This window comes from Elephantulus edwardii, unplaced genomic scaffold (genome assembly GCF_000299155.1).
Source record: "Elephantulus edwardii isolate Elephantulus edwardi_28Jun2011 unplaced genomic scaffold, EleEdw1.0 scaffold00098, whole genome shotgun sequence".
Lineage (NCBI taxonomy): Eukaryota > Metazoa > Chordata > Mammalia > Macroscelidea > Macroscelididae > Elephantulus > Elephantulus edwardii.
In genome coordinates this window covers 6,923,426-6,938,074 of record NW_006399848.1, presented here as the reverse complement: position 1 = coordinate 6,938,074, position 14,649 = coordinate 6,923,426, and the positions used below count along the sequence as shown (strand labels likewise).

Sequence of the window (14,649 nt, the reverse complement as noted above, 5' to 3'; positions counted from 1 at the left end):
GGTGAAGAGATTGAGATTGTTCACAGCTTTATTCTGCTTGGCTCCACAATCAATACTCTTGGCACCAGCAGCCAGGAAATTAAAAGACGTATTGCGATGGGAAAGTCTGCTGTTAGGGACCTCTCTAAAGTACTGAAGAGCAATGGTGTCTCTCTGGAAATTAAGGTGCATCTGATACAGGCCATGGTTTTTGCAGTCACATGTTATGCATCAGAGAGTTGGACAATGACTGGGGAGGATAGAAGGAGAATTGATGCCTTTGAGCGTTGGTGTTGGAGAAGAGTGTTGAGGGTACCATGGACTGCTAAGAAAACTAGATTCATCTTGGAGAGGTTTACACCGGGCTGCTCCTTGGAGGCAAAGATTCTGAGGCTTCGTCTGACATACTTTGGTCATGTTGTAAGGAAAGACCAGTCCTTCCTTGCACAAGGACATCATGCTTGGGAGGGTGGAGGGCAGGCACAGGAGGGAAAAGCTCTCTATGAGATGGAGTAATTCGGTGACTGGGGTAATCGGGATGAATGTGTCGGAGACAATGAGATTGGCACAGGACAGAGTTTAGGACTGTTGTACCTAGGGTCGCTGTGAGTCACAAGTGACTCGACAGCACATAAAAACAAGAAGTATGTTTTGAGATCAGAGAGTGCTATGCCTCTTTCATTTGTGCTTTTCAGAAGTGCTTTGTTTATTTAAGGTCTCTTTCTTTTCCAAATGAACTTTCCTAGTTTATTTTCTATCTCTTTGAAAAATGAATTTGGTATCTGTATTGAGTTTGCGTTGAACAAGTAGATTGCTTTTGGTAAGATTGTCATTTTCATCATATTGAGTCTTCCTATCCATGAAGAAGGAACATTTTCCCATTTAGTTAGGTCTCTTTTCTCGCAATAGTGTTTTGTAGTTTTTTTATAAAGGTCTTTTGTGTCTGTATTTAGTTTTGTTCCCAAGTACCTTGCTTTTGCTATTGTAAATAGTACTGCTTCCCCGGTTTCAATCTCTGAGCCTTCTTTGTTACTGTAAAGGAATCCCATCGAATTTTTTTATATTGATTTTATATCCTGCCACTCTACTGAATTGGTCTACTAGAGTTGAGAGGGGTTTTTTGTTGAGTGCTTAGAGTTTTCTGTATATCCTATTATATTGTCTGCATACAGCAAGAGTTCTACCACCTCTTTGCCAGTCTGGGTACCTTTTATTTCCTTCTCTAATCTTATTGCCCTACCAAGTACTTCCAATATAATATTAAATAGTAGTGATGAAAGTGGGCATCCTGGAGCAAGTACCTATTCTTAACTGAAGGACAGGACTATATGAGAACTATTTAAAAAAATGAGAATTACATTTCATAGAAATAATCTGATTGTCTGGGGAGCTCTGCTAGCCCAGTGGCAAGAAGCTTCACTGCAATCCCAGAGGCGCCTGATTCAAATGCATTAAATTCTCTGCTAGAGGATGGGCGATCTCCTCCTGTACCAGTCAGATCCAATTTGATGCTCCACACACAAAAAAAATAATAAAATTAAAAAATTTTAAAAAGAAATATCTCATTGTCAGACAAGTGTGCTTGGATGTGAACGACTCGATTTTCTCAGAATGATGAGTTAATGTCATATGTAGGATAAATGGACAAGGGGAACACTTGAGGGATCACAAGAAAATCTAGGTATGAGAGTCTAAATATTGTTATCGTTGTGAAAATTAAAAAGATGATTCTAAAGTCTCATAACTTTATTAAATAAAATAAGTTCATTTCCTAATTCTTTATTCAAGAAGTACATAATATTAAGCAAATTTGATTGTGGAGCCAAGCAGAATAAAGCTGTGAACAATCTCAAGCTCTTCACCATCCATCCTGATGCTGTCAATTGGTCCAGTGGTGAGAATCTTTTCTTCTTGACATTGAGCCTCAGTCCATACTGAAGGCTGCAGTCCCTGACCCTCAGCAGCAAGTGCTTCAGGTCCTCCTCAGTTTCAGCGAGCAGGGTTGTGTCATCTGCATAACGCAGATTGTTGATAGATCTTCCACCAATCCTGATGCCACGCGTCTCCTCATAGAGCCTGGCCTCTCGGATAATCTGCTCTGCATACAGGTTGAAAAGGTATGAAGATAGGACACATCCCTGGCGCACACCGTTCCCAATTTTATTTATTTATTTATTTATTTATTTATTTTTTACCGTTCCCAATTTTGAACCATTCAGTCTTGCCCTGCTTTGTTCTGACGACTGCCTCTTGGTCCAAGTATAGGTTTCACATTGTTGTTATATATATATATTATTATATAGAGATAATAAAAAATAGAACTTTGTATAATTTTACATGTGACAAATGAGTCTTTTGCTTTTTATTTTCAAAGAATAAAAAAAAAATCTATAGTTAGCTCTCAGGTAAATGAAATAAACAGGCAGCAGGCCATATACAGCTACAGGTCATTGTTGATCTCTAAAATCTTGATAGTACATAACAAGTCAATGATATACAACAACAACAACAATTTCAAATCTACTAACATTATCATCACTTTAAGAATATGAATAAATCCTAGTTAAATTTTACTTAAATTATTTTTTTTTAATTATTATTTTTGTGTGTGTGTGTACTGCCAAATCGGATCTGACTGGTACAGGAGGAGATTGCCCCTCCTTCTCCAGCAGAGCATCTGGTGGATCTGAACACTTAAATTCTTTAAATCCTGAAACATTTCTCTAATACTCATACTTCTTAAGATATAATTTTTTTTAAAAAATGAAGTAAATATATAGAAATGTTAAAATTATAAGGTAGCATATCATAGTCCTTAGAGTTGTGCTGCTAGCTGAAAAGTCACAGCTTTCTGTTCTGTTTTTTCTTGTTGTGTACCACTAAATCAGATTCAACTGGCACAGGAAAATGCTCCTCCTTCTCCAGCAAATCATCTCATGGATTTGAACTACAAGCAGTTGAGATTGCACTGCAGCTTCTTGCCACTAGGCCACCAGAGCTCCCTTACACTCTGTTTTGTTTGAATCCCCCAATGAGCTGCAATTTACAGCCTCAGAAATCCAGTTTAGGGTTAGCTATGAGTTGGTTCCTACTTGATGAAAATGAGTTTTGAGTTAATGAATGGTATGTAGTATGAATCATATTTCTTTATCAACATTTCTCTAAGTTTTGAAATTTTAACAATAAAACATTAGAAAAAGATGGAGTGAAAGTGTATTTTTTCTAATATAAAGACTAGTTAATTTGAAGAGTTTAAGTAGTAAGTTATAATCCCTTAAATGTTCAATGCGCATTAGTCAACAACTGTTCTTTTCTACTGAAATCAGCTTGTTTTCATCCTAAAAGAAGTCAACAATACTAATCAAGAAATAAAATTCTTCTATATATGTAACATATGACATCGATAGGAATTTCTTTCTTTTCTTTTTTTAAAAAGCCTAAAGGGCATTTATTATACTGTGGGGGGACCTGGTGGAGAGCCACTTCTTGGGGAGGAGAGGGGAAGGATGAATGCTTTATTGGACTGGGATGCCAGTGATTACCTGAGAACACCAGAATTTCTTAATTATATAACGGGGAGAGAGATATAAAGTTATTTGAACAGATGCTAATGACTTTAACCTTAAGAAAAATTCACTAAACCTTATTTCTTATTCATGTCAATATTTTTATTATTTATAATATAATGGTGCAATTTTTTTATTATCCAAGTACGTCATTACTGCTACTTTCCTCCTAATCAATTTGAAAAACAGTATTGCTTGGGTAGCAGATAAGGAAAAATGAGTATAATTAGGTTATCTGCTTGTTTTATTTCCTGGCACCAGCAGCCAGGAAATCAAAAAACGTATTGCGATGGGAAAGTCTGCTGTTAGGGACCTCTCTAAAGTACTCAAGAGCAGCGGTGTCTCTTTGGAGACAAAGGTGCGCCTGATACAGGCCATGGTGTTTGCGATCACTTGTTATGCATCAGAGAGCTGGACCGTGACTAGGGAGGACAGAAGAATTGACACCTTTGAGCTGTGGTGCTGAAGAAGAGTATTGAATGTACCACGGACTGCCAAGAAAACAAACAGATTCATCCTAGAGAGGGTTAAACCAGGCTACTCCTTGGAGGCAAGGCTTTTGGGGCTTCGTCTGACATACTTTGGACATGTTGCAAGGAGAGACAGGTCTTTGGAGAGGGCCATCATGCTGGGTAGAGTAGAGGGACAACGCAGGAGGGGAAGACCCTCTATGAGGTGGATTGATTCAGTTACTGAGGTAATCGGGATGGGTATGTCAGAGGCAAAGCGATTGGCACAGGATAGAGCAGGTTTTAGGGCTTTTGTACATAGGGTCGCTATGAGTCGCAAACGACTCGACGGCACATAACAACTATATAATAAAGTAGGGAGATTTTATGGCTTAGTGGTAAAGAGTTGCACTGGCTACCCAAAGGTGTACACATGGTTCTAATCCACCAACTGTTCCTTGGGAGAAAGATGAACAGTCACCTCCCATGTGATTAACTGCCTTCGAAAACCTGCTGGAGGGTCGGCAATGGGTTGGTTCCAACTTGATGCTACACAACATATATAAAGTCACAAATTCTGGTAGCCCAGGTTGTAAGGTTTTGTACTGCTAACCAAAAGCAGTGCCTCACTGGTAGTTTGAATCTACCAGCTGCTCCATGGGAGAAAGAGAACCAGTCTCCTCCCTTGAGTTTGCATACTCCAGAAACCTGCTAGGGGGTCTGCTATGAGTTAGAGCTCACTCAGTGTGTTTGAGTTTATACTTTTGTAACTGCTTTTGTGTTGGCAATAGCAAAGTAGTTGCAACAGAGATTATATAGTTCATAAAGCTGAAAATATTTTTATCTAGGCCATCCTAGGAAAAGTTTGTTTACTCTTGCTCTAAAGCAATTAGCAGACCCTTGATGTACGCAGCTTTTATATATTAGACAATAACAATTTGCACATTTGAAACAGGAAATTGTAACCTAATAACCAAATTATCTTTTTTCCCCCCCCTTTAGATTGAAGACCCATTAGCTATTCTTATTCTCTTTGATGAGGCCAGATATAATTTATTGAAGGGCTTTTATACAGCTCCTGATGCTAAAATAATAACCTTGGCAAGTCTACTGTTACAAATAGTTTATGGTAACTATGAGAGTAAGAAACACAAGCAAGGCTTCCTAAAGTGAGTATTTAATACAGTGTGTGGTCTTTTGCATACTCAAAAAAGATACTGTTTTACCAACGAAATTTGACAGTATTGTTAAGAAGTGTTTGTACATTGGCTTAGAATTAGCATGCAAGGCATAGATTTAGAAAATAAACTAGTATAGTTAATTATAACTGCTCCTGAAGTTACAATGCTCTCCAAACTTTTTCTTCTATTTGGATATCTTTTGATATATTTATAGTTTTTCTTTTATTTATCCTTGTTTACTCTGTTTAAATACGTTCACAAAAAATTGACTTGAATAAGTAGAAAAATATTGTTAAGTCATACGTATTAAAGAATCAAATCATAAAAAAATAGTTTTATGGTTAGCCCTTGAAAGAAAATGCAAAAATTTTAACACAGCTGCTTTATTTTTTGTTACTTTTAAGTGTGTGTGTGTGTGTGTGTGTGTGTGTGTGTGTTTTCTCAAATCGGATCTGACTGGCACAAGAGGAGATTGTACCTCTCCTCTCCAGCAGAGCATCAGGTGGATTTGAACTGCTCACCTCTGGGATTGTAGTGCAGATTCTTGCCACTAGGCCACCAGAGCTTACCAGTTACTTTTTTTTTTTTTTTTTTTTTTTTTTTTAGTTTTAATTTTTAAAACTATACTGTGGTTATTGAAAGAAGAAACATTTCTGTAAATTGATTTTAAAATTATGGCAATGGGCTTAAAATTTTTAGAATTCTCTGGTATTTCATACAGTATTTTTCAGCCTAAAATTCCTATTATCTTTTTACTGCATTTGTGACAGAATGATCATTGTACTTTAATTGCTAAAGATTATTAGTTAAAGAATGTTGGTATGTGTCTTTACAGTGAAGAAAATCTTAAATCCATTGTACCTATCACTAAACTGAAAAGTAAGGCACCTCACTGGACAAACCGAATACTTCATGAGTATAAGGTAAGCTGTTTGAAGAAATAGAAAAACGTCTTATAGCTTATTACAAAGCTTGTTGGTGTTATTAATATACTTTCAACATACATGTGTATGTGTGTGTGATTTTTAAAGATAAATCTTTCAGTTCGTATACCTGAAATTAACAAAATGTTTTCTTTTTCAATATGTAGAAGCTTATTCAGACCAAATTTACTAGTTATTTCTTATGCAGGAGACATTGACAACCCTGGGAAGAACAGTTGTATTCTGAAACATGGTGGGCACCTTATGACACAAATCACTCTATGATGAGCAATGAGTTTGTTTTTAATTTGGTAGTAGAAGCTACATTGGTGTGGGTTTTTTGTTTGGTTGGTGGTTTTTTGTTTGTTTGTTTGTTTGTTTGTTTGTTAAAAAATACATCATATTCTTCTGCCCTTGAGGCATTTATAACCTAATAGGATAGATACCAACCCAAACCTACTGCCATAGTGTTGATTACCACTCATGGCAACTCTCTGTCAGGTTTCTGAAGCTGTAAACCTTAATGGAAGGAAATCTTAATGCCCCATCTTTGCCCCTCTGAGTAGCTGTTGTTTATTGCTGTCATTTTGGAACTAACTTATAACTGACCCTGCAGCGTGTTTTCCAAGGCAGTAAATCACACAGGAGATTACTTATCTCTCTCTCTCAGAGCAACTGTAAATCCAAACCACCTGCATTTGGGTTGGCAGTGCAACTCCCTACCCACTAGGCCACCAGAGCTCCCTGCCGAATAGTTAGTGGATTCAAACCACCAATCTTTCAATTAGACACACACACACTATGCAGTACACCTCTAAAGGTCCTTAAATAGCACCATAATTTTTATACTTCAATATGGTTCAAAATTGGGAAGGGCGTACGCCAGGGATGCATCCTATCTCCATACCTTTTCAACCTATATGCAGAACAGATTATCCGGGAGGCTGGGCTCTATGAGGAGAAATGTGGGGTCAAGATTGGTGGACGATTTATCAACAGTCTGCGTTATGTGGATGACACAACCCTGCTTGCTGAAATTGAGGAGGACCTGAAGTGCCTGCTGCAGAGTGTCAAGGACTGCAGCCTACAATATGGATTGAGGCTCAATGTAAAGAAGACAAAGATTCTCACCACTGGACCAGTTGGCAGCATCAGGATGGATGGTGAAGAGATTGAGATTGTATACAGCTTTAGTTTGCTTGGCTTCATAGTCAACAGTCTTGGCACCGGCAGCCAGGAAATTAAAAGGCGCATTGCTATGGGAAAGTCTGCTGTTAGGGACCTCTCCAAAGTACTGAAGAGCAATGGTGTCTCTCTGGAGACTAAGGTGCGTCTGATACAGGCCATGGTCTTCGCAATCACCTGTTATGCATCAGAGAGTTGGACAGTGACCAAGGAGGATAGAAGGAGAATTGATGCCTTTGAGCTGTGGTGCTGGAGAAGAGTATTGAGAATACCATGGACTGCTAGGAAAACAAACAGATTTGTCCTGGAAAGGGTTAAACCGGGTGGCTCCTTGGAGGCAAGGATTCTGAGGCTCCATCTAACATACTTTGGACATGTTGTGAGGAGAGACCGGTCCTTAGAGAGGGACATCATGCTTGGGAGGGTGGAGGGACAGCGCAGGAGAGGAAGGCCCTCTATGAGGTGGATTGATTCAGTGACTGGGATAATTGGGATGGGAGTGTCAGAGACAGTGCGATTGGCACATGACAGAGCGGAGTTTAGGGCTGTTGTACATAGGGTCGCTATGAGTCACAGGTGACTCGACGGCACATAACAACAAACAACAACATACTTTTTTATACTTACCCTAATGTTAAGACCTCAAAACAGAAAGTACTCTTGGGATAATGCCAGTCTATTTTATTCTTCTTTAAAAGCAGTCTTCACTTTGAGAAATCTCGTATTTGACCTATCTGTATTTATCAAATGCACTTTCTCTTCTCTCACACAACTCTTACATTTTACGTTGTTTTTAGAATCTCAGTACAAGTGAAGGTGTCAGTAAAGAAATGCATCATCTGCAACGGATGTTCTTACAGAACTGCTGGGAAATTCCTACATATGGAGCAGCTTTTTTCACAGGACAGATATTTACAAAGGCAAGCCCCAGCAATCATAAAGTAATTCCGGTGTATGTGGGAGTGAATATAAAAGGACTTCATCTTCTCAACATGGAAACAAAGGTAGACTTTTTGACCAATTACATCATTTAATGTCTAAAACATGATTGTCTACTATGTGAAAAATCTAAAAATAGAATATATAGGTTTCTTCATTTACAGTTTCAAAACATTGGGAGAGACTAAATAGGTGTCAGTAGGAGTTGGCATAGTAATTATGTGTTTATATGTTGAATACCTTGCAGACATAATTACAAAGACTTTGTGTGCAGAAAGATACTGAAGCTGTATTTAGTGAAAGCAAGTTGTTAATCCATATAATATGCTATTGTCATTGATATAAAAAGAGGAAAACTAAGAACCTCTTGAAGCCTTAGAAAAAGGAACAGAAATAAAAGGGAAATGTTTGACCATATCCTGTGTTAAAACTTAAAAATACTTTTTATTGTGGTTAAAAATACAACAAAATATTTGTCATTTAACTGTTTTTATATGTATAATTTAGTATCATTCATCATATTTTACAACATAAACATATTAATGTATAAAATATTAATAATTAATATAGAATATATATTTTTTTTAACTAGGAAATAAATACAGATTAAGAAAAGGAAAATACACCTATTCCTCCTCACTTATCTATCTCATTATCTGACATCTAAATGTTTATGACAACTTTAACTGTTCCTCACTTACCTCACTTACCTATCTCTTTTTCTGACATTTAAACACTTAGGACGATGGTCTTGGCCCCAAACAGAATGGCAGCCAGGCTGTAAATCTTTATTAGAAGAGATTGCCATCTTTCTTTCTGTGAATTTGAATTAGCAGACTTTTAGTTAGCAGGCAGGAATGTTAATGTACTTACGCCACCCCAGAAGATTTAACAGAAATCCTGAAAGTAATACCCAGTCAGCCATAGGGCACCTTCTCTTCACTTGCAGCAGCTCAGTCCTGCCATGAAGGGTGCAGGACAAAGGCAGGATAATGAGAAGTCCCAGATGGATAGGGGTTTGGCAGTTTCTTAATATTTCATATGCTGAATGATATTCTGGGCTCAAAACACATTGCTCACAACTCAAAACTCAGAAACTACTCTCTGCTGGATTTTTGAGGTTGTAAATTGCTTTGAATTTGCACATTTTTGTCTGGCAGAGCTGCTGGAGTTAAATAAGCAGTATAGCGGTAGCAGACAGAAGAGCATTAGCATTATTTGTAAACTCTATACTATTGCAGTATAAAATTTTTATTTATAGAAATAAAATATTAAAAAAGGATTTAGCCTCAAAGTTTTTCTATCCATCTGAAAGCTCTATAAACCCTGGTGGCACAATAGATTAAGCATTTGGGTGTGTAACTGAAACACAAGCTCTCTAAGGGAGTATTATAGTTTCTTCCCACAGAGATTGACAGCCTTAGAAATCCTATAGACAGTTAGTTGCTAGGAATTTGATTCAGCTGAGTGGTAGTGCGTATAAAAGCTTCATAATGAAAACATTTTCCAGTTTTCAAAAGAGAACAGCCCACTTACCCATTGTTGGCATAAGTTTACCAACTTTGCCTGGGTTGAATTTGACAGACCTTACTAAACTAGAATGAGCACTGTACAGATACCTTCAATTAAATGTAAAACTTTTCATGACGTATAACAGTTTTGACCCTTTGTGCATTGTACCTCCTAATGAGAACTGCTTTTTCCTTTTATAGCAGACTGATCATTCAAAACCACATGTTGATTTTTTATTTCCTTGTTTTGATTAATATAGGCCCTTCTTCCAAAACTATGTCCTCCCTATTATCCTTTTAAAACTTTTTTTTAAAAATTTATAGTTTTATTCCTTGTGTTGGCAGACTGGCTCCTGTATAATAGAGGATAATACTGAACTGCAGAATTTTTTCCCCCTCTGTATTAAGTGTTTTGAGGCTTTACTGATAAATAGACGGTCTTCAGGCTCTGGATTAAATTTTAAGTGAGTGTTGTAAATACATATGTCTGTGGCCTAGTGGCAAGAAGCTGTGCTGCAGTCCTGAAGGCATACAGTTTGAATTAACCAGGTTCTCTGCAGGAGAAGGATAGACAATCTCCTCTTTTGCAATTAACTGCCTCTGAAAATTCCTTGATTTTCATAACCATTGAGGATCAGCTATGGGTCAGTTCTAACTCAACAATACACAACAACAAGTCCTGGAATCCATTTTTCAGTTGTGTTGTTGTGTACCCTCAAGTCAGAACAACTCATAGCTGACCCTCCAGCAGGTTCTCAAAGGCATTTTATTGCACAGGAGATTGCTCATCTTTGTCCTGCAGAGCAGCTGCCAGATTCAAACCATGTATTTTTGTATTGGCAGAGCAAAAATTCTTAACATGTTCTATCTGTTAAACTCTATATTCCAATGTGAATATAGATAGCTGGCTTTTAAGCAAGAGATGATAATAATCTTATTGTTAAATGTAAATGTACACTATTGTTAATTAATTGTATACTGTTTACCCTTACTTTAAAAATGCCCTTACCCATTATTTTTTAAAATATCCCTGGCTTACTATTTCTAGCCAATAATATGAAAATTGCTATAATAATGGAAAGCTGATGTTTCTAAAGTGACATTTTTGCTTTTGAGCACTTTAGAGAGGTCCTTGTTAGCAAATTTGCCCGGTGCAATATGTACTTTGATTTCTTGACTGCAGCTTCTATGGACGTTGACTGGAGCCAAGGAAAATGAAATCTTTAACAACTTCAGTCTTGCCCCCATTCATCATGATGTTGCTTACAGTTCCAGTTGTGACATTTTTGTTTTGTTTATGTTGATGTGTGATCTGTACTGAGGGCTGTAGTGGATTTATCTTCAGTAAATGTTTGGAGTACTCTTCACTTTCAGCAAGCATAGCTGTGTCATCTGCATATCTCGGGTTGTTGATAAGTCTTCAACAGTCTTAATGCAAGACTCACTTTAAAGAATAAGGTGCACCTGACCTAAGCCATGATATTTTCAGTAGTTTCATACGCATGTGAAAGATAGGTAATAATTCAGTAGATAATTCAGGAAGACTGAAAAAGAATCACTGCCTTTGAATTGTGATGTTGGCAAAGAATATTGAATATACCATACACTGCCAAAAGAACAAACAAATCTATCTTGGAAGAAGTGCAGCCAAAGTGCTTTATAGAAACAAGGTTGGAGAGGCTTCTCACATACTTGAGGCATGTTATCTGGAGTGGCCAATCCCTGGAGAATGAAATGCTTGGAAAAGTGGAGAGTTAGTGAAAATGAGGTAACCTTCAATAAGATGGACCGACACCAAAAACTACAACAAAGGGCTTAAGCACAGCAGAGATTGTGAGGACGGCAGCAAGTTTGAACAAGGTTTCATTCTCTTGTACATAAGGCCAATGTGATGCAAGCTGACTTGATTGCACTTGATAGTCTTAATTTCTAAACATTTTAAAGGCCAATTTTAAAGGCTGGTGTGCAAACATTCTTTGTAAATATATATGCAAAGGATGCATATAATCACGCAACAAAACACAAGTTACTGGTATGAGAGAATTACTAAAAATAATTAGAAGAGTATATTATGTAACTTCTTAAATATGGCATTTGTTGTTGTTATGTGCCAATCGAGTCGCCTGCTACTCATAGCGACCCTATGTACAACAGCCCTATCCTGTGCCAATCTCACCATCTCCAACACACCTACCCCCATTATCTCAGTCACTGAATCAATCCGTATCTTTGAGGGTCTTCCTCTCCTCTGCTGTCCCTCCACCCTCCCCAGCACGATGTCCCTCTCCAAGGACTGGTCCCTCCTTGAAACATGTCCAAAGTATGTCAGATGAAGCTTCAGAATCTTTGTCTCCAAGGAGCCGCCTAGTTTAACCCTCTCCAGGATGAACCTGTTTGTTTTCCTAGTATAGTCAATACTCTTCTCCAACACCACAGCTTAAAGGCATCAATTCTCCTTCTATCATTCCTAGTCATTGTCAGCTCTCCGATTTATAGCAAGTGTTTGCAAAGACCATGACATGTATCAGGCACACCTTAGTCTCCAGACTGACATCTTTTACTAGTATTTGTTTTTAACTAGTTCTCAGTTGATTTTTATAAAGATGTATTAATTTTAAATTTTTGCCTGCTTTTATAATAAATATTTCTCTTTTTTCCTACTTTTTTTATTAATTTAAATGTAAGTTTACAGAGACTTAGGGTTTCCAGTCATTCATTGTTGCACTTTTTATACAATAAATATTTCTTTTTTGTTACATTGCCTAAGTCAGCATGTTACTTGATTTATGTAAATTTCAGGTCTGGCAGTATTATGTGAGTTTTCAAAAGAAATGTACTAGATAAGTTGAACAGAGTTACTCTTAACATGGATAAAGTAAAAGCTCACAGAACATTTCATTTTCCTTAATGTCAGTAATAAAATGAGAATTTTTAAATCTTTTCTAAATCTGATACAGAAAACATCATGAGTCAAGGCAGTGTCCTGAGAGTGTACCCCCATCTATGGCTCTGTGTAGGCTGAGGGACAATAGAGTGTTTAAAGGTTATAGGCACTTTTAACTAGGCTTCGGTATTATGTTCAAAATCATGTTTAGGACTGACTAGATGAACATAGATGCTGGTAAGAGAAAAATAGGTGTTTTCAATAGATTTTTAATAAAGATTTCTAATTGTGTTACAGGCTTTACTTATCAGTCTTAAGTATGGTTGTTTTATGTGGCAGTTGGGAGATGCTGATACATGTTTTCAGATCCATAGTATGGAAAATAAGATGAGCTTTATAGTACACACAAAACAAGTAAGTACTTATCAATTTCTGGAAACTTTTAATAAGTTATTAGTAAAATTACTTCTTTGGTTTTTAAATGGACCTAATATAGTTAATGAAAGAAACATTGGTGACACAGTGGCTAAACACTTGCCGGCTTCCATAAAGACTTCAAACCTTGGAATCCTCTTAAGGCAGTTTTACTCTGTCCTAGAAGTTCAGTGTTTATCAGAACTGACTTGGCAGCAGTAAGTTTTTCTTTTTTAATATAATTACTTTTATTGTTGTTCTGTGCCATCAAGTCACCTGGGGCTCAAAGCAACTCTATGTACAACAGCTCTTAATTCTGCTGTATCCTGAACTACTCTTGTCTCTGACACACCCACCTCCATTACACCCCCCACCCCAATCACACTGTCACTGAAGCATTCATTCTCATTGAGAATCTTCCTCTCTTGTGCTGTCCCTCCACCCTCCGACAGCTACCTGGTCCCTCCTTGCAACTTGCCCAGACAGAGCTTCAGAATCTTTGCCTCCAAGGATCAGCCTGGTTTCACCCTCTCTAGGATGAACCTGTTTGTTCTCCTAGCAGTCTATGGTATATTCAACACTCTTCTCCAGCACCACAGCTCAAAGGCATCAATTCTCCTTCTATCATCCCTAGTCATTGTCCAGCTCTCTGATGCATAGCAAGTAATTGCAAACACCATGGGCCTGGAACAGGTGTACCTTAGTTTCCAGATTGGCAAACGAAGAAATGAGACAGACCTTTCTTAGCAAGCAAACCCAAAAACATAGCTTAATAACTTAATTACCATTTTATAACATTCTTTTTCCTCTCCCATGCCCCTCATAAATTCCTCAATTTATACTCTTCCTTCTATGTCTTTCAGTTGTGGTCTGTATTTCATCTCTTCTATCATGTTATCAGCTCATCTTCCCCTCCCTTTGACCATTATTCAGTCTGAGCCATTAACTGCACCTAGCACTGTCATTTCTTAAATCTCTACCATACCTGAGTAAATACTCCCTCTGTTCTGTTTCATGACAGAATGCCTTTTAATAAAATTGATAAGGAACTGGCCACTGGCATGTATGTCCTTTACGCATACTCATATGTTTTTAATGTATTGTTAGTATTTTTTTTAATTTTTTTTTTACCTTGTAGGCTGGTCTCGTGGTAAAACTGTTAATGAAGTTAAATGGACAATTAATGCCCACTGAAAGAAATTTATGAAAGAAAAGCAACAGATAACTTAAGCCAGAGATTTTTTTTTTCCATGAAAGATAACCTAATATATTGCCTTTATTAAGACATTTAGTCTCTTGGAATGTATATGTATACTGTTATATTGTACAGAATCTGTACTTATTTTTGGTGTGTAATATACCAATTAGTTTTATATACTATCCTTATAAGCTATTTTACTTTTTGAGAGAAACACAGGGGAGAAAAAGATTAGATTAATAGCCCATGTAATATTCGCCAAAACAGTAAGCTTTATAAAAAGCTATTTTCAGTAAATGGTAAAGAATTTGGAGAGGAATATGATGGTAAAAATATACAAAAAGTTAATGTAATTTTAATAAAGATAATGCATTTTCTACATTTAAATCATGTGTCACTGTTATTTGAATGGTTTTTCGT

At 37.1% G+C, this 14,649-nt stretch overlaps 1 protein-coding gene across 1 annotated transcript in view; it reads left to right on the top strand.

The window, feature by feature from the left end:
• Positions 1 to 14,309, top strand: part of KRIT1 (KRIT1, ankyrin repeat containing) — a 50,161-nt gene extending 35,852 nt beyond the window's left edge. The window contains exons 12-16 of the mRNA XM_006891464.1: positions 4,997 to 5,163; positions 6,011 to 6,098; positions 8,081 to 8,287; positions 12,915 to 13,031; positions 14,170 to 14,309. Coding sequence (XP_006891526.1) covers positions 4,997 to 5,163; positions 6,011 to 6,098; positions 8,081 to 8,287; positions 12,915 to 13,031; positions 14,170 to 14,238 — 648 coding nt within the window. The 3' untranslated portion in view covers positions 14,239 to 14,309. The remainder of the gene's footprint in view (positions 1 to 4,996; positions 5,164 to 6,010; positions 6,099 to 8,080; positions 8,288 to 12,914; positions 13,032 to 14,169) is intronic.
• The last annotated feature ends 340 nt before the right edge of the window (positions 14,310 to 14,649 follow it).